Source organism: Polypterus senegalus, chromosome 12 (genome assembly GCF_016835505.1).
Source record: "Polypterus senegalus isolate Bchr_013 chromosome 12, ASM1683550v1, whole genome shotgun sequence".
NCBI classification, from domain to species: domain Eukaryota; kingdom Metazoa; phylum Chordata; class Cladistia; order Polypteriformes; family Polypteridae; genus Polypterus; species Polypterus senegalus.
The window spans coordinates 156,743,573-156,762,405 of NC_053165.1; the positions used below are offsets into that span (position 1 = coordinate 156,743,573).

Sequence of the window (18,833 nt, forward strand, 5' to 3'; positions counted from 1 at the left end):
CACCTGACCAGGGAGGCATCCAGGAGGCATCCTGATCAGATGCCCGAGCCACCTCATCTGACTCCTCTCGATGCAGAGGAGCAGCAGCTCTACTCTGAGCTTCTCACCCTATCTTTAAGGGAAAGCCAAGACACCCTGCAGAGGAAATCCATTTCAGCCGCTTGTATTCGCGATCTCATTCTTTCGGTAACTACCCACAGCTCATGACCATAGATGAGGGTAGGAACATAAATCGACCAGGAAATGGAGAGCTTTGCCTTATGGCTCAGCTCCATTTTCACCACAACAGACCGATGCAGAGCCCACATCACTCCAGACACCGCACCGATCTGCCTGTTGATCTCACGCTCCATTCTTCCCTCACTCGTGAACAAGACCCTGAGATACTTGAACTCCTCCACTTGGGGAAGGATCTCACTCCCAACCCTGAGAGGGCACTCCACACTTTTCCGGCTGAGGACCATGGTCTCGGATTTGGTGGTGCTGATTCTATATCTATAACTATATTGTGTGTATGCTTAATAAACATACTCAGCAGTTAAGAGACAAGAAAATTTTTGAATGATAGATCGAACCATCTCATTTCTGAAACCACTTTTTCCATTAGACTGTCATGGGGAACATCAGCCCATCCGGGCAGCATCTGGTACAACACCAATTCAGGGCAAAAGAGTAGCCCACCTTAGAAAATGCCTACATGACCCAGACTAGTCAGATTTATGTCATATAAATAACCTATCATACATATTTATGAGATGTGGGAGAATACTGAATTATTCCAAGATAAACACGGACTGGGAAGTTATTATTAGAAATCCAACATTGCACACTGGTCACTTGTATGCTGCAGGTCCACATATTGATTTTGAAACATTTGCAAGCTTTTTTTAAAGATACTATTTGGATCCGTAAAGGTTAAGAAGCCCTAAAGTTGTATTGTGCAGGTGGAAAACTGACCTGGTCCTTGGGGGCTATGATGGCACAAAGCAGGCCATGCAAGATGGAGAGTCTTAAAGGGAGATCCACATAACCATCAAAGCAGGACATGTGAACTTCACTGTCTGGGTTGGACACGTTCTGCAAATACGCCGTCATTGTTTCTTGATTTTGCTGCAGAAAGTCATTCATGAACAGCATGTACTCCTCCTTATCGCCAAACCTGAAAAACAACAGCAGGCAAGTGACGTTAAACATGGTTATCAACAGAACACGAGAAGAGTTTCAAGGAAGAAGGGGGAAGGAGAACCGGCAATCCATGTGCCTCACTTTACACTCACTGGGTGAAGTTAGCGAGGTTCTGGATAACTTTGGCCGTCAGAGTTAATTTCCTCGAAGTGCTGTCCTCCGGACATTCTTGCATCAGGTTGAACAGGCTAGGGTTCATGATGGCAGGGCACAGGAAACGCAGAAAGAGCGAGGCACAGATGAGTCTCTTGCCAATGTCTGGTTTATCCCTCTGGGCACATTCTTCTTGCCAGGTTGAGAAAATCTCATTCAGTTCTGCTGGGAAGGAGCTGTGCAGAGAACAAAGCAGATGGAGGCAGGTTGCTTAATAACCTAGAAAGCAATCTTGGGGGACTCTACTTAAAGTTAACACTACAGACATAAGATAACATTGAAGCCCCTCGGTCAGCAACCCCCTAAAAATCATATCATTTTGATCCATCTGCTTGCTCAGAACCCAAAGCTGGCTGCTGGAAAACTGAAGATTACAAACTGTCAGTCATACTCTTCAGGATTCACCTGTATTCCTCTGTGATGTGGCGAAAGACTTCTTCACACTTATTTTGCAAGTTGCGCTGATTTTCTGGTAGCTCATTAGGGGAGCATTTCTGTGGATCAACCTCACAGATGTCCCCAGACTCGTAGACTTGGCTGATGAAATTACCTTGAGAGAGAATAGCAGAGAGACTAAATGATGAAGAACACTCGAAAGACTCGAATTACAATAGATCACTGTTTTTGAACCAGTGTCAGCTTCCCTGGTGTGCCGTGGAAATAGCAGTGCAGCACACCTGTGTCTGAACCTGAGAAGGATAAGGTCCTCTGGTGGTCGAGATCTGTCTGAGGAGGACACAACTACCAGGAGAAGATGGCATAAAAGCAGCTCTGTGATCTCTGTGTTTCAGTTATGCACAACTGATGTTGAAGCTTCATGTCATTACTTTGTTCACAAGCCATTTCATCCCTCTATGATAGTCTAAAATGTTCTCTTCTCTTTAAAGACTAACAAAAGCAAAGTTACAGAAAATACGTAATCATTTTGGAATGGCGTAGGCTTATGTTCCATAAAGCGGGTATAGAAGATGAATGTATGGATGGAGACCATGCAGCTAAAGTGGCTAAAGCTAACAGCGCCGCAGGGAACTGTGCTTTCTCCGGTCCTATTCAGCCAACATACATCGGACTTCCAATACAACTCGGAGTCCTGCCACGTGCAAAAGTTCACTGATGACACTGCTATCGTGGGCTGCATCAGGAGTGGGCAGGAGGAGGAGTATAGAAACCTAATCAAGGACTTTGTTAAATGGTGCGACTCAAACCACCTACACCTGAACACCAGCAAAACTAAGGAGCTGGTGGTGGATTTTAGGAGGCCCAAGCCCCTCATGGACCCCGTGATCATCAGAGGCGACTGTGCAGAGGGTACAGACCTATAAATACCTGGGAGTGCAGCTGGATGACAAATTGGACTGGACTGCCAATACTGATGCTCTGTGTAAGAAAGGTCAGAGCCGACTATACTTCATTAGAAGGCTGGCATCCTTCAACATCTACAATAAGATGCTGCAGATGTTCTACCAGACAGTTGTGGCGAGCGCCCTCTTCTACACGGTGGTGTGCTGGGGAGGCAGCACAAAGAAGAAGGACGCCTCACGCCTGGACAAACTGGTGAGGAAGGCAGGCTCTATTGTAGGCACGGAGCTGGACAGTTTGACATCCGTGGCAGAGCGACGGGCACTGAGCAGACTCCTGTCAATCATGGAGAATCCACTGCATCTACTGAACAGAATCATCTCCAGACAGAGGAGCAGCTTCAGAGACAGACTGCTGTCACCGTCCTGCTCCACTGACAGACTGAGGAGACCCCACACTAGGCGTCTTTTCAAATCCACCCAGGGGGGTAAACGTTAACATTATACAAAGTTATTGTCTGTTATACCGCCATTGTTATCACTCTTTAATTTAATATTGTTTTTTATCAGTTTGCTGCTGCTGGAGTATGTGAATTTCACCTTGGGATTAATAAAGTATTTATCTATCGATCTATCTATCTATCTATCTATCTATCTATCTATCTATCTATCTATCTATCTATATCTATTATATAGTGCCTTTCCTATCTATCTATCTATCTATCTATCTATCTATCTATCTATATCTATTATATAGTGCCTTTCCTATTTATATCTATCTATCTATCTATCTATTGTAAGAGATGGCCGGGAATCCTGCCCCGCCGGAATGCCTGGAGGAAGGAGGAACCAGGGCACTCGGCCGGTCCTTGATCCCTGGGGGACAGCACTTCCGGGACACCAGGAAGTGCTGACAAACCAGGGATGGTTTATGCCCGGAGTGCTTCCGGGTGCAAGGGCAGCACTTCCGCCACACTGGGGAATGCTGCTGGAAGTCGGTCATCAGGCACCTGGAGCACATCCGGGTGTGTATAAAAGGGGCCGCCTCCCTCCATTCGATGGCTGCAGTCGGGAGGATGAGGACAGAACTCTGCAGAGAGGAGTGGAGGCGGTGAAGGACTTTGTAAAGGACTTTGTGAAGGATCGAGAAGAAGGGTGATTGGTGCAGGGGCACTGTGTGCTGTGGTAAATAAACGTGTGCTTTTTGAGACATGGAGGTGTCTGTCTGTCTGTGTCTGCGGCTGGCTTCCACTTTATCTATCTATCATTTTGGGATCAAATTCTGCTCTAGGCTCCATGTGTGAATTTGAACAATGGTTCCTACTGTACAATTAAAGATTCTGGAAATGGCTTTGTGCTCCTTGACAGATATTTATTGTATGACAATGGTTTCTCTCTTAACTTGAAGGTCATGCAAAGCATACTGTACCAAGGGTATCGGTGAGGTACTTCTGGCCGACCAGCTTCATATACTCGTCAATGGCTTTGGTGGCAAGCGTATTTTCTCTGAAGATGAGTGACTCCTTTTCATCAAAGCGGTCTACTTCTGCTATACCCAGGTCTTTCAAAAAGTCCTGACGAAAGAAAAGGACATTCATTAACATCAGTTCAAGTTACCGGAATTAGATTTAGGTATTTAGCTGACCATTTGTAATTGTACGTAGTGCCTTGCTTACTGAACCTTATGTCACAGAGCTTTACTAAGTATACCTTACTTGTTTCAATATTCCTACCAATCGAGTGCTGGCAGATGAAGTGACCTGCTCAGTGTTACAGTATAATTCAGTACAGTGCCTGTAGGGGGCACAATGCCATATCTTATCCAGAATGCTAATAGAATGCATGAAAAAAAGGAAGGGGGCAGAGGCAGAAACTGTCAGCTAAAAATTTAAATGGTCTTTCAGCTTTCGGCTACATCTCAATGACAAGTTTTTGGTCAGGTGGACTGCGATGACATTTGGGACTGTTTTATGATCTATACATACATTAATTTATGTTTATGTACAGCAGTGAAAGGCAACCTTTTTCGAGTTGCGGTGCACTAAGTCCGAAAATTTTCTTTCGCGGCGCACCTGAGGGACTGCCCATAAATAAAGTCGTGACAACACAATCTATGGACAATCACCAATAAAAACAGTTAATTTTACAAGTTTGAAAGACATTTTATTAATAAAGAAATGAAAGAATAAATCTTAAATTTAATTAATGTGAACGTTGAGATTGTTTTTCAGCACATATGAGATTGATGCGAGGATCAATTTTCGAAAGACAGACGCGCATTTCCTTGTCGATCATTTGGAGTCTCTCTCGTTTCTTAGACTTAATTTCCGTAAGTGTTCCGTTATCTGTTTTTCCAACATAAAATATTTGTTTTTAAGCATTATCTTTTTAATCAACCAAAAGTTCAAAAACACTAGCAATTTTAAATATTTTACAAAAGTTTTCACGGCGCCCCTAGAAAATTCCGCACCCGTTGCCCGACAATGATGTACAGTAAGTGTATATAATCTTAGTTTAAAATTACCAGACAATTTACAACTAAACAGTAAAAGGAACTGAAGACGGCAAGAGGCTGTGTTATAAAATACAGTGGTACCTTGAGATATGAGTGCCTCAACATACGAGTTTTTTGAGATACGAGCCGTCACTAGGTCGATTTTTTTGCCTTAAGTTATGAGCCAAAATTTGAAATACGAGCCATCAAAGAGCTTGTCGCCGCACATTCCGAGGAACTGACGATGGAGGAGTTGACGGAACTACAGACGCAGCAATATACAGAGGTTCTGCAGGAGATCGGTGTATCGCGGAGGAGCCAGAGGTGGAGGAGACTATCTCTTCAAGTGAGATAAAGGAAGTGTTGGCAATGTGGGAAAAAGTTTCAGACTTTATTGAAAAAAAAATACCCTGAAAAAGTTGCAGCTGGTCGTGCAGCGGCGCTATGTAATGACACTTACCTAACTCATTACAAAGAACATTCTAAAGGGGAGGAAGAAACAAAGCTCCTCAGACAGGTTTCTATGAATGAAAGTGATGAAAGCGTGGCAAAAAAGAAAAAAACGAGTGAAGAAGAAAATTAAGTTAAGCAAAATTGAAGTGAAAGAAAAAAATAATACAATACGCTAATCGGCTCCGCCAACATCTGTTTATTTCTTTAGATTCTCTTTTATGTATTAGGTTTTATTTTGTTTGTATACAATATTTGTTTGTTATAAATACATTTTTCTTATGTTGAAAACATTTAACAAAAAATTGAGGTGGTTTTTTGGGGGCTGGCACAAATTAATCTCATTTCAATTAATTTCAATGGGGAAAATTGATTCGACATACGAACATTTTGGCTTATGAGCTCGGTCACGGAATTAACTAAACTCGTATCTGAAGGTACCACCGAACTAGGATCAAAGATTTTAGGCAGGGCTGTACATCATCAGAATGACCTGTGATACGAGACATCACAAGGTCCAGAACCCCACATTGCTTTTGAACACGAGGAGAGGCCAGTCCAAGACGAGACATAAGAGACGTCAGAGAGGCTCCATTTCCATTGGAGGGACCGGGACATCAAAGATGTCGTCCAGGCATCAGCCCATTTGCTGAATTTAAACAGTGACACCCTCTTTTGACAGCTGATGTTTCCTTTACTGCATATTTTCAGTAAGCATTCTGACTTTAAAACAAGGGTACATTTATATTTAGGACTACACATTAGAACTATCTGGACGAGAACAGGCCGCTCAGCCAACAACAACAACAACAACATTTATTTATATAGCACATTTTCATACAAACAGTAGCTCAAAGTGCTTTACATATTAAAGAATAGAAAAATGAAAGACATAATTATAAAACAAAATAAGTCAACATTAACATCGAATAAGAGTAAGTTCAACAAAGCTTGCCAGTCCTATCCACTTAATTACTCTAAAATAACATCAAGTCGAGTTTTGAAGTTCCCTAAATTCCCGCTGTCTACCACATTACTTGATCATTTAATCCATGTGTCTATTCAGCCTAACAAACTTCATTAATCCTCTTCTTCTAATTCCACCAAAATAGCATCAGCTTGAGTTTTGAAGGTCCCTAAAGTCCTCCTGTCCACCACACTACCTGGTCTCTTATTCCAAGAGTCTGTGGTTCTCTGTGTAAAGAAAAACTTCCTAATGTTTGTGTGAAATGTACCCTTCACAAGTTTCAAGCTGTGCCCCCGTGTTCTTGATGAACTCATTTTAAAGTCACCATCCTGACCCACTGGACTGATTCCCATCATAATTTTAAACACTTCACTCATGTCACCTCTTAATCTTCTTTTTCTTAAACTATAAAGGCTCAGCTCTTTTAATCTTTCCTCATAACTCATCCCCTGTAGCCCTGGAATCAGCCTAGCCGGTCTTCTCTAGACTTTCTCCTGTGCTGCTATGTCCTTTTTGTAGCCTGGAGACCAAAACTGCACACAGGACTCCAGAAGAGGCGTCACCAGTGTGTTATAAAGCCTGAGCAGAACCTCCTGTGACTTGTACTGTGCACATCAAGGCGCTAAATAACCTGACATCCTCTTAGCCTTCTTAATGGCTTCTGCACACTGTCTGGCAGTTGATCGTGTCAAGTCCACTACGACTCCTAAATCCTTCTCATAAGATGGACTCTCGATTTTCCGACCGCCCATTGTGTATTCAGACCTCTAGTTTTGACTTCCTACGTGTCACTCTTTACATTTACTGACATTAAATTTCATCTCCTGTAGCCCTGAATCAGCCTCATCGCTCCTCTCTGGATCTTCTGCTATGATGTTTCGTCCATTTTGTAGACTGGAGACCAAAACTGCACCCAGGACTCCAAGTGAGGCATCACCAGTGTGTTATAAAGCTTCAGCAGAACCTCCTGTGACTTGTACTCCACACATCAAGGCGCTATATGACCTGACATTCTGTTAGCCTTCTTAATGGCTTCTGAACACTGTTGTGAAGTCGATAGCTGAGAGTCCACTACGACTCCTAAATCCTTCTCATTGTGCGGACTCTCAATTTTCAGACCTCCCATTGTGTATTCAGACCTAACAAGATGAGGCCTCACCAGTGTGTTATAAAGCACTAATAGGACTTGTACTCCACACATCAGGTCTCCTCTTCAACTCCTTTTCCTCACATTTTGTCTTCCTACGTGTCGTACTTTACATTTACTGACATTCAATTTCATCCCCTGTAGCCCCGAATCAGCCTAGTTGCTTTTCTCTGGATCTTCTCTTGTGCTGTTATGTCCTTTTTGTAGCCTGGAGACCAAACCTGCACCCAGGAGTCCAGATGAGGCCTCACCAGTGTGTTATAAAGGTTGAGCAGAACCTCCAGTGACTTGCACTCCACACATCAAGGCACTATATAACCTGACATTCTGTTAGCCTCCTTAATGGCTTCTGAACACTGGCTGGTAGCTGATAGCTTAGAGTCAACTACGACTACTAAATCCTTCTCATAAGGTGGACTTTCAAGTTTCAGACCTCCCATTGTGTATTCATACCTCACATTTTTACTTCTTATGTGTCATACTTTACATTTATTTCCATTAAAATTTAACCCCCAAAAATCTGCCCAAGCCTGTATGCTGTCCATGTCCCTCTGTGATGATTCAACAAATTTGTGATTATCTACCAATCCAACTAGCTTGGTATCATCTGCAAGCTTAAACATGTGGACGTTACTATTCTATCCTATTTTCCTCTGCTACTATTACTCTATTCTTAATAAAACTACTTTGCTGTTACTTTATTTGCACATCGTGAGTGATTGAAGTAGCAAAGTAAACACATGGCATCTAATGTGGGGAGATGGCCACTTTCTGTCTCAGTTAGTCTTCTGAGTTAGCAGGCTGAGAAAGAGAGAGAGAGAGAGAAAGAGACGTCCCAAAACAGGACAGAAGTGATACATCATTAGGTGGTTTGCAAGTGGCATTAACTAAGGTGTACCAGCCTTCATGTGTCTAGGTAGCCTTTAGGTCTCAGTTATAGTCGAGAACACCTATGTGTTGTTCATTCTAGTGAGTCCCTATGTGGAGTACTGAGGAGTGACAGGCTGTGCAGACACCAGTTATAATCAGAGCTGTGGCAGATGGCTGGGGGTCCTGCCCAGCCAGGACGCCTGGAGGGTCCGGGAGAGGAGCAATACCTTCCAGGGCAGCCGCCATGGTCTGCGTGGGGGCCACGGGAGCAGAGCTTGGAAGCTCAACCCAGCTGGAGGGGGTACCTGGATACTTGTGGAGCCCTGGATGGCAGCGCTTCTGCCACACCAGGAAGTCCTGCCAGACCAGGGATGGTGTACACGCCCAGAGTGCTTCTGGGTGCAAGGGCAGCACTTCCGCCTCACTGGAGGGTGCTGCAGGAAGTTTGTCATCGAGCACCTGGAGCACATGCGGGGAAGATATAAAAGAGGGCGCCTCACTCCATTCCTAGAGCCAGAGTCGGGTGGAAGAGGACGGAGCTTGACTGGGAGGAGGTGGAGGCAGTAGTGAGAGGAGTCGAAAGGACTATTTAATGGTGATTGGTGCACTGTGTTCTGGTGTAGTGTAAATAAACGTGCGTGTTTTAAGACGTTCCATGTCTGCCTGTGTGTGTCGGGTTCGAGCTTTCCACAGTGCTTATGTGGATAGGATCTGTGTGTGTGCATCTTGTGAGAGAATAATTTTAGGGTAACCTAGCATTCATCTTAAGAGGTAGCAAGAAGGGTTGATCCTTACTGTATATATAATTTGATACTATTCATATGTATGGTGTTTGCGTCAATACCCCGTATGTATGGTGTTCACGTCAATACCCCGTATGTATGGTGTTCCTGTCAATACTCCTTATGTATGGTGTTCACGTCAATACCCCATATGTATGGTGTTTACATCAATACCCCTTATGTATGGTGTTCACGTCAATATCCCATACGTATGGTGTTCGCGTCAGTACCCCGTATGTATGGTGTTCACGTCAATACCTCAGCTCAATACAAGTTAGAACCATGCAATGGGACTCTGCCTCTGTAGTTAGAACATAACGTGGCAAACGCGGACGCAGTATTGCATGATTGGCTAAGAATGTTCGATTGCTTCAGTGACGCCACTGGACGGCCGAGTATAGTAAATCGGTGTTGGTTCGAGCAGATAACAGTAAGTTCGGTTGGTTTTTGGAACGTTGGTTTGGTGGGTCGTACTTTCCAGGGCTAACATAGTCGACTGACTTAAACCCTTCGACAGCTCCGGAACCGTAAGTAATTTAGAACGTATCGCCATTTGCTTGGTACGTCGAAATCTATCTTTGGGCAGTTCGGTTTTGGCATCCGTCCTTCTGACATCTATTGGCAAACTGAGTAATGACGGCTGGGTATTAACAACGGTCATTGTTTAAATTTGAGCCGATCTCAGATCTAAAATGACCACGCTAACATAATTATTACTCCGATTCAGATTACAATCATAAAATATGGTTTGTTTTGAAAATTTGTTTGCCGTAAAAAATCAAATGAGGTGCGGCGAAGAGCTGAGTTCACGTCTCGCAGCCCCGTTTGAACAGGCAGATCTTCATTACAACGTCTATTTTAAGCACAAATCAGTGCCATGATAACAAAATCATTTAAAGGACTTAAAAAAACAAATAATTCTGTGTAGAGAAAGTATGGATTTCACAAACGTAGAATTTGTAGGCCGATTCGATTGGGCTCCCAGTCGCTAGTATATATATATAATGTCAGAAACCTATTCAAGTATATCAGGAAAAACATAAACACCAAGTGAACAACTGAGACAAAGATGTACCAGGAGAAGTTTGATGTCATACACAAAATGTACGAGGAGATGACCCTGTAAACAAAGACTGGACAGTTGCTACATGCACAAACATTTCTAGGGTAATATCTAAACCTAAGAGACAGGAAAAGAACAAGCGTGCAATGGATTAGTTTTATTTCAGTAAGTCATTTGGGTGTAAGACAACAAACCAATCAGAGTAAATGCTTGCATTGATTGGCTCTGTTCTGCTCGTTTTTAAATGACTGCTGTAATAAATGCTCCCTTTTCAAGCATCTGCTGAGGAGTAAACGGACAAGTTTTCTCCTGCCCGATTACCGACTCAAAGAGGTTTTAACAGACATGTCCTAGTATAGGCTAAGTTTCTTTCTTAATTAATATATTTGATTTCTACCACAGTCTTCCTGTAGGTGTGTGCATCAGTTGCGAGAGTACACAGACCCAGAAATAGCCTTGGCGAGTTAGACCTACCCATGATGATACACTTGGCGCTGTAAGCAGGGTAATGAAGAGAGTGTTTTGATTTATCGACGGCGTATTCCTCTCAAACTTCTCAGCCTCCTCAAAAATAACAGTTACTTCTTCAAAGTCTGAAACCTACCTTGGCTTTGCCGATGCTCTGTAGGACATGCACCAGGGCACATGCCAGTTCTTCCTTCTCTTTAACGGTCAAGATTGGCTCCAGCTGAACACAGAGATCCATGTAGTGGAAAGTGATGTACTCCGCAAAATCCTTGTACTTCTCAATGGGTAACACCAAGATATTCTGGTAGCGGGCCTTGATTCTGAGAGATGCAATGGTTGCCCTGTCTTTGGAGGCAGAGCCTAGATAGCCAGTCACCGGATACCAGCGCTCCACAAATTGGCGGCCAGTGAGCTCTGGTAAGGATATTGCAACGCTACCCAGTGGTACGTTTTCCTCTTTTGTCCTTTTCTTGCTGCCTTCATCATCCTTGAAGATGTACAGAGTCATCTGATTCACCGGTGGAAGGTTGTCCAATTCAAAGAGCTCTCCCCAAAACAGGTTACCTGAGGTGCTGGTTTTACTGATAGTGCGGGCGTAGAGGGAGCCATTCAGATGGAGCTCGCAGAAGTACTTTTTCTTGGGAGGAAGATCTTTAGCTTCGTTTACCCAAAAACTGAGCACGTTTTCTGTCCGCTGACAGTTATCCTGTGGCATAAAGATAGAAGGTAACAACATTACAGCGTGGTGCGTTTTTAGTGGGTAAATGCCAACCTTTAACCATTTACATTTCTTTATAAAAAAAAATGAACACCCCTTCCATTCCCTGCTGGGGTTTGAAATTGTAGCCACTGGATGTTATATCTGCGGTGGGCTGGCGCCCTGCCCGGGGTTTGTTTCCTTCCTTGTGCCCATTATCCAACCCGCTATATCCTAACTACAGGGTCACGGGGGTCAATCCCAGCCAGCACAGGGTGCAAGGCAGGAAACAAACCCGGGCAGGGCGCCAGCCCACCGCAGGACACACACACACCAAGTACAATTTAGGATCACCAATGCACCTAACCTGCTGTCTTTGGACTGTGGGAGGAAACCCACGCAGACACGGGGAGGACATGCAAACTCCACGCAGGGAGGATCCGGGAAGAGAACAACCCTGGTCTCCTAACTGTGTGCGTGTGTGCCCTGTGGTGGGTTGGCGCCCTGCCTGGGGATTTGTTCCTGCCTTGCGCCCTGTGGTGGTTGGGATTGGCTCCAGCAGACCCCTGTGACCCTGTAGTTAGGATATAGCAGGTTGGATAATGGATGGATGGAGGATGGAGTTCCAGTGTTGTTTCTCCCTGTCTGGTTTGGGTGTTACAATATAATGTACAAAGCACTTATAGGGTGGTCCAGATCTAATTATGCAATTTTCATTACGCTATAAATTATTAAGTTTATTACATAGAAAATCACCCAAAAAATCCAGAACCATCGAGAAGTGTGCGAACTGACAACATGAAGAATCATCTTTGTGCTGAACTGGAATCATCCCCACATAAATCAAAGTCATTCAGACGATCTTGATCTGCATAATTAGATCTGGATCATGCCGCCTGTCTATGCGCATGAAAAAACTTGGCCCCCTGTGGACCAATTTTGCTGAAATGTGGCACACTTATTGTTCAAAGAAATTTGTTGAGACAGTTCAACTTCCATAGTAGGGATCAGGGTGAGGAGACCTTGGAGAGGTGGAGATATGCTCAGGGGAGGAGAGGAATGAAGGTCAGTAGGAACACCAAGACAGAATACATGTGTGTGAATGAGAGGGAGGTCAGTGGGATGGTGAGGGGAGGGAGTAGAATTAGTGAAGGTGGATGAGTTTAAATACTTGGGATCAACAGTACACAGTAATGGGGATTGTGGAAGAGAAGTGAAGAAGAGACTGCAGGCAGGGTGGAATGGGTGGAGAAGAGTGTCAGGAGTGATTTGTGACAGACGGGTATCAGCAAGAGTGAAAGGGAAGGTCTACAGGACGGTAGTGAGACCAGCTATGTTATATGGGCTGGAGATGGTGGCACAGGAGACAGAGCTGGAGGTGGCAGAGTTAAAGATGCTAAGATTGGCATTGAGCGTGATGAGGATGTATAGGATTAGGAATGAGGACATTAGAGGGTCAGCTCAAGTTGGATGGCTGGGAGACAAAGTCAGAGAGGTGAGATTGCGTTGGTTTGGACATGTGCAGAGGAGAGATGAGGGGTATATTGGGAGAAGGATGTTAAGGATAGAGCTGCCAGGCAAGAGGAGAAGAGGAAGACCTAAGAGAAGGTTTATGGATGTGGTGAGAGAGGACATGCAGGTGACGGGGTGACAGAGCAAGATACAGAGGACAGAAAGATATGGAAAAAGATGATCCACTGTGGTGACCCCTAATGGGAGCAGCCGAAAGAAGAAGAAGAAGAAGATACCTCAGACAGATTTTTAAAAAAATGAAAAAGTGTTATTATTTCTACTTGGTGTGACCGAAATGCAAATCTCTGTGAATGGGTATGTGTACAATGTGCACTTTTATCATGTCTGAATGGTTTAATTTGTAATTTCAAACTGTGAAGCAAAAAGGGTAATTCAAGAAAAAGGGTTTTTTGTCCCAAACTTTATGGAGGGCACTGAACAGCATACCTTCTCATTATTATATGGCACTTTTCCACAGAACATTACCTCACTTGATTTTATAATTGTCTTTTTACAATGTGAGTCCTAATGGTTAAGTGATCTGCTTTGAGCTGAGGCAGGACGATGAATTAAATTGAGAAACTTTTTATAGCAAACATTTTTATCACTCTTTAATTTAATATTGCTTTTTATCAGTATGCTGCTGCTGGAGTATGTGAATTTCACCTTGGGATTAATAAAGTATCTATCTATCTATCTATCTATCTGTCTATCTATCTATCTATCTATCTATTATATAGTGCCTTTCCTATCTATCTATCTATCTATCTATCTATCTATCTATCTATCTATCTATCTATCTATTTATTATATAGTGCCTTTCCTATCTATCTATCTATCTATCTATCTATCTATCTATCTATCTATCTATCTATCTATCTATCTATTGCCTTTCATTTTCTATCTATCTATCTATCTATCTATCTATCTATCTATCTATCTATCTATCTATCTATCGATCTATCTATCTATCTATCTATCTATCTATCTATCGCCTTTCATTTTCTATCTATCTATCTACTAAAGGAGCTTAATGGCCATCCAGTTGTTGACATATTTTTACAATATGGTGGTTATGTAAACCATAACCCTGTGCCTTACACCCAGTATCCACTAGAGGGCCACACTCCTCCATATTTGACCTCGTCTTCTTTTAGCTAATGGCACACTCATTCTTTGTGTTGTTTCCTACTGTGCGTTGCGTTCCTTCTGCTCTTATTGTGGGCTTTAGCCCCATGATTTGCTCCTTCACCATTGTGCTACTTCATGCCCTGGTCAGCTGCCCTTCATGCCAGGCAGTGGCCCGTCTTACTGCTGCTCTCACCTTATTGGGTTGAGACGATCGGCGCAAATTTTCTATCCAGCGATCTCTTTCTGCTGCTGAGCCACAGCCAAAGCATCGGCTGCCTTCAGATGTGATGACCTGTGGAAAACAAGAGAGGCCTTTGTCAAAGGAAGTTTTTAAAAAATGACTTTAAGTAAGCTACATGCTCCCATACGGCTCAATCATAAGACGGCACAGCAGGTGGGGTCAGCACCTGACAGCCTCCCGCCCCAAACCAAAGTTCAATTCAAGTTCAAGTTTACTATCCTGCATCCAAGGCATCATGGGATTTTTATCTGTATGGCTTCCATAGACATGAGATGATTACAGCACCATATATAAAAATAATTGCCCGTACAAACCGTTACAAAGCAGACTGATGATAATCTAAGAGTGAAAACTGTCCACAAACTGAATGGTTTTGAAAGGACCTGAAAAGTAACTGTGAAGAGCTGCTTAGGTTTTCAAAAATGTTACTTTTTTAAGACAGTCCTCTTTATATATCAGTCAATCGGTCATTTTCTAACCCACTTAGTCCTGAACAGGCTTGTGGGGGTCTCCTGGTGTCTATCCCAGCTAGCATAGGGCGCAAGGCAGAATCAAACCCTGGACAGGGCGCCAGTCCATCGCAGCTCACTAAATGTCCTGAACAAAAATGACAATAATATTCTAAGCTGACTTTGTCACCCTCTGCAGTGTTCAGTGGTTCAGGGCTAAGAAGGTGCCATTCCAGGCTGTGAGGATGCACTTCACTGTGCCCTTATGGAAGATGATGATTACAGATGGAGACACCTAGACTTTCCATTGACAACTGAGGAAGTAAAGATGTTTGTCAGCAGAATTCATATGTTAGCCTGCAAAGGAAAGCATTGAAAAGAGTGGATAAGTTTAAATATCTGGAGTCAGTGGTAGACCAAGATGGAGAATTAGATTACCCACAGAGAGCAGAATGGATGGAACCAGTGGAAGAAGGCATCAGGAGGACTGTATGATTGAAGGTTAAAGGTTTTTAAGACGTGGTAGGACAAACAATGATGAATGGAGCGGAGACATGGGCACTAAAGGGAGCGGAGAAGATGGATGTGGCAGAAATGAGAATGTTGAGATGTATGTGTGGAGATACAAAAAAAGGACAGAATAAAAACAATCAAAAGGTACATGGGCAGAGGAGAGATGGGTATATTGGGAGAAGGGTGCCAAGGATAGAGCTGCCAGGGAAGAGGAGAAGAGGAAGGCCTAAGAGAAGGTTTATGGATGTAATGAGAGAGGACATGCAGGTGATGGGGGTGACAGAGCAAGAAAGATAGATATGGAAGAAGATGATCCACTGTGGCAACCCCTAACAGAAACAGCTGAAAGAAGAAGAAGAAGAAGAAGAAGAGGTACAAGAATGCTACCACAACATGTGACACTTTAAAGAACATTATAATACTCTCAAAAGTAATTCAGATATCTCAAGAAAGTTCAGGAAATGGTATGGACATGTGATGAGGAGAGACAAGGAATATGTGGGCAAAAGAGTGATGGACATGGGGAAGAGAAAGCATGGGAGGCCAAAGTGGAGGTGGACAGATAAAGGAAAAGAAGATCTGAAAGAAAAGGGTCTGACTGGGGAGGAGGTGCAGGACCGAGCTGGATGGAGATGGTTGATCAGGCACATCAGCCCCACACAAAAGTGGGAAAAGATGATGAGGGACAACAAGATGCTCCACTTATGGATTGTTCCTCTATCCAGACTGACTCCCGCCTGGTGTGTGATGCTACCCAATGGTGACATCACTAAAGTGGCAGAGAAGTGGCTAACAGTGATGCCGCCATACTGACAGCTCTCTGTGAACGGTGACTCAAAATCGCCCCATTGTGAGTGTGGTATGTATTGGACAAGTTTACAACCAAAGGCCGACTTTGTCTCGTGTCTAACAGCATTAAGATAAGCCACTGCTTTTCATGATCCAGTAATAAACAAAGTAGGATCAGAAAATGGCTTCGATGGTAGACATTTTGAAACTGAGCAATCCTACATTGATGGATTAAAAGCCAGAAGTCCACATGACCACCATCGTCAAGTCCTTCCAAGAGAACCCTAAATACAATGAGGACTGTTTCATTGATGTTAGATAGAATGCCCAGAGTGGACTGGGTGGTCTCGTGGCCTGGACCCCCTGCAGATTTAATTTTTTCTCTCCAGCCATCTGGAGTTTTTTGTTCGTTTTTTCTGTCCTCCTTGGCCATTTGACCTTACTCTTATTCTGTGTTAATTAGTGTTGTCTTATTCTAATTCTGGCTTTGTCTTTTATTTTCTCTTTTCTTCATCATGTAAAGCACTTTGAGTGACAATTATTTGTATGAAAATGTGCTATAGAAATAAATGTCGTTGTTGATGACAGCACGATAATTTGTGCTCCTGCTTCCTTGAGGATCTTCAGGTTCTTCTCTCTCCCTAAATATGAAGGCAGGTTAGCGAATTACTCTTAATTGGCCTGGCATGACTGGATTTAGGGTTGTACTTGGTTGTGTCCCGTGATGGACTGTTGTCCCATCAAAAGGTGACTCCTGCATTTCAGCTAGTGAACCAGCAATGAACATTCTTAGAATGTATATGGAAACCAAACTAAACTGGCAAAGACCCATTCAGCTGTTCAGCGCCAACAAGCAGGCAGGAACTGAACCGAAGTTCCTGTAGAAATGACACATTCTTACTCACTGTGTGAACCCGGCCTAGAGAGTTGACAGCATGCGTAATTTTTAGAAAGTGAAGTCACCAGCTTTAGTCATCTGGTAGACGTGACCGCTTATCAGAATTATCTTTTGGCTCTGGATGTGTGTGAGTGTGTGTGAGTGTGTGTGTGTGTGCCCACCCTTCCTCAACTATGGGTGGGTACACAAACACTGTTTGAAACAACAGAGACTACAGCGTAGTGCACCAGTAACAACTAATAATAATTCATTACATTTATATAGCGCTTTTCTCAGTACTCAAAGCGCTATCCACACAGGGAGGGAACCCAACCCACAATCTTCTTACTGCAAAGCAGCAGCACTACCACTGCGCCACCTGTGCCACCTGAGCAATAATCAAGTTGGAGTCGGTGGAAGAAGGACAAAGCTCACTTGGGAGAAGCGGCGGTTTGTAAGAAGAACGACAAAAGGGAGAAGGGAGTTGTGCTTGGGTTTTTTATTACAAAGAAGCGAACTGTTAGATGTTTCATTATAATAAACCTTGTATTTGCACCTGGGGATTTGTGTCTGTGAGGTTATGTCTGGGGTTTGAGGTGCTGCATCACCCTCTAGTGCTTCACAAAGTATAAAAGAAAAAAATAAAGAGCAAAATCTAATATGGTATGCTAGAAAATACAAAAATAATTCACGTCACGGGAGCTGCTGCACAGACAGGGGCTCAAATGCTGCTTCATTAGCCTACGGTGGCCGTAAGGATTTGCTTTACTTCTGATTCATTTTTTGCTTATTTTTTTTTGAAAAAACTAGATGGCTCCGCCCCCTGCTCACTTCGCTCGCCAACCTCCGGGTTTGGTTTTCCGGATACACACTTGTAAGATTTTTTTTTTCTTTGACTTGTTGCTATTTCATTAGTTTCACTTTTATTTCAGAACTTCTGTAAAAAACAATATTTTGAATCTTTCGTGTCCCAGTTTGCTGAATCTTTTAAACGAGTTCTGTGAGACTTGTGTTTAATGACTTTGTACCCTAATTTAGGAAAGGTTTCTCTGTTTGGAATTTAAGCGCAGACAAAATGATCCACATCAGCAGCAGTTAATCAATGCATGTGAGGTAAACCCGCAGATTATGATCATGATATATCCATCCATCCATTATCCAACCCGCTACATCCTAACTACAGGGTCATGGGGGTCTGCTGGTGCCAATCCCAGCCAGCACAGGGCGCAAGGCAGGAAATAAACCCTGGGCAGGGTGCCAGCCCACTGCAGGGCACACACACCAAGGGCAAGTTAGGATCGCCAAGGCACCTAACCTGCATGTCTTTGGACTGTGGGAGGAAACACGAGGGGAACATGCAAATTCCACGCAGGGAGGACCTGGGAAGCGAACCCACAGGTCTCCTAACTGCGAGGCAGCAGCGCTACCACTGCACCACCGTGCTGTCCTATTTCAGTTTATTTTATTGTAATTACTGGTTGCTTTTTAGCTGATGTATGATACAGTAGTTTGGTGTCAATTTACTGTATTATGCAAAACTAAGCTTTTTCAAATGACAAATATGGAAGTGCCTTTTTTGCCACTTTAGCTACAAGTCAAGTTAAGTCAAGTCATGGAGCAGGCATTGGTACAGAGCGTTGCCGTACCCACTACACGACAAAACATCTCGAGCCAATACCAGCCAACACAGGGCGCAAGGCAGGAAACAAACCCTGGGCAGGGCGCCAGCCCACTGCAGGGCACACAC

General features: G+C 43.5%; 1 protein-coding gene across 2 annotated transcripts in view; it reads right to left on the reverse strand.

Annotated features, from left to right (window-relative positions):
- rasal3 (RAS protein activator like 3) overlaps positions 1–18,833 on the reverse strand; it is an 89,614-nt gene that overhangs the window by 19,046 nt on the left and 51,735 nt on the right. For both annotated transcript variants that reach the window (XM_039770422.1, XM_039770423.1), the window contains 6 exons: positions 14,411–14,509; positions 11,014–11,583; positions 4,066–4,210; positions 1,744–1,888; positions 1,278–1,514; positions 958–1,159 (listed from right to left, as the gene is read on the reverse strand). In XM_039770422.1, the coding sequence (XP_039626356.1) occupies positions 958–1,159; positions 1,278–1,514; positions 1,744–1,888; positions 4,066–4,210; positions 11,014–11,583; positions 14,411–14,509 (1,398 nt within the window). The remainder of the gene's footprint in view (positions 1–957; positions 1,160–1,277; positions 1,515–1,743; positions 1,889–4,065; positions 4,211–11,013; positions 11,584–14,410; positions 14,510–18,833) is intronic.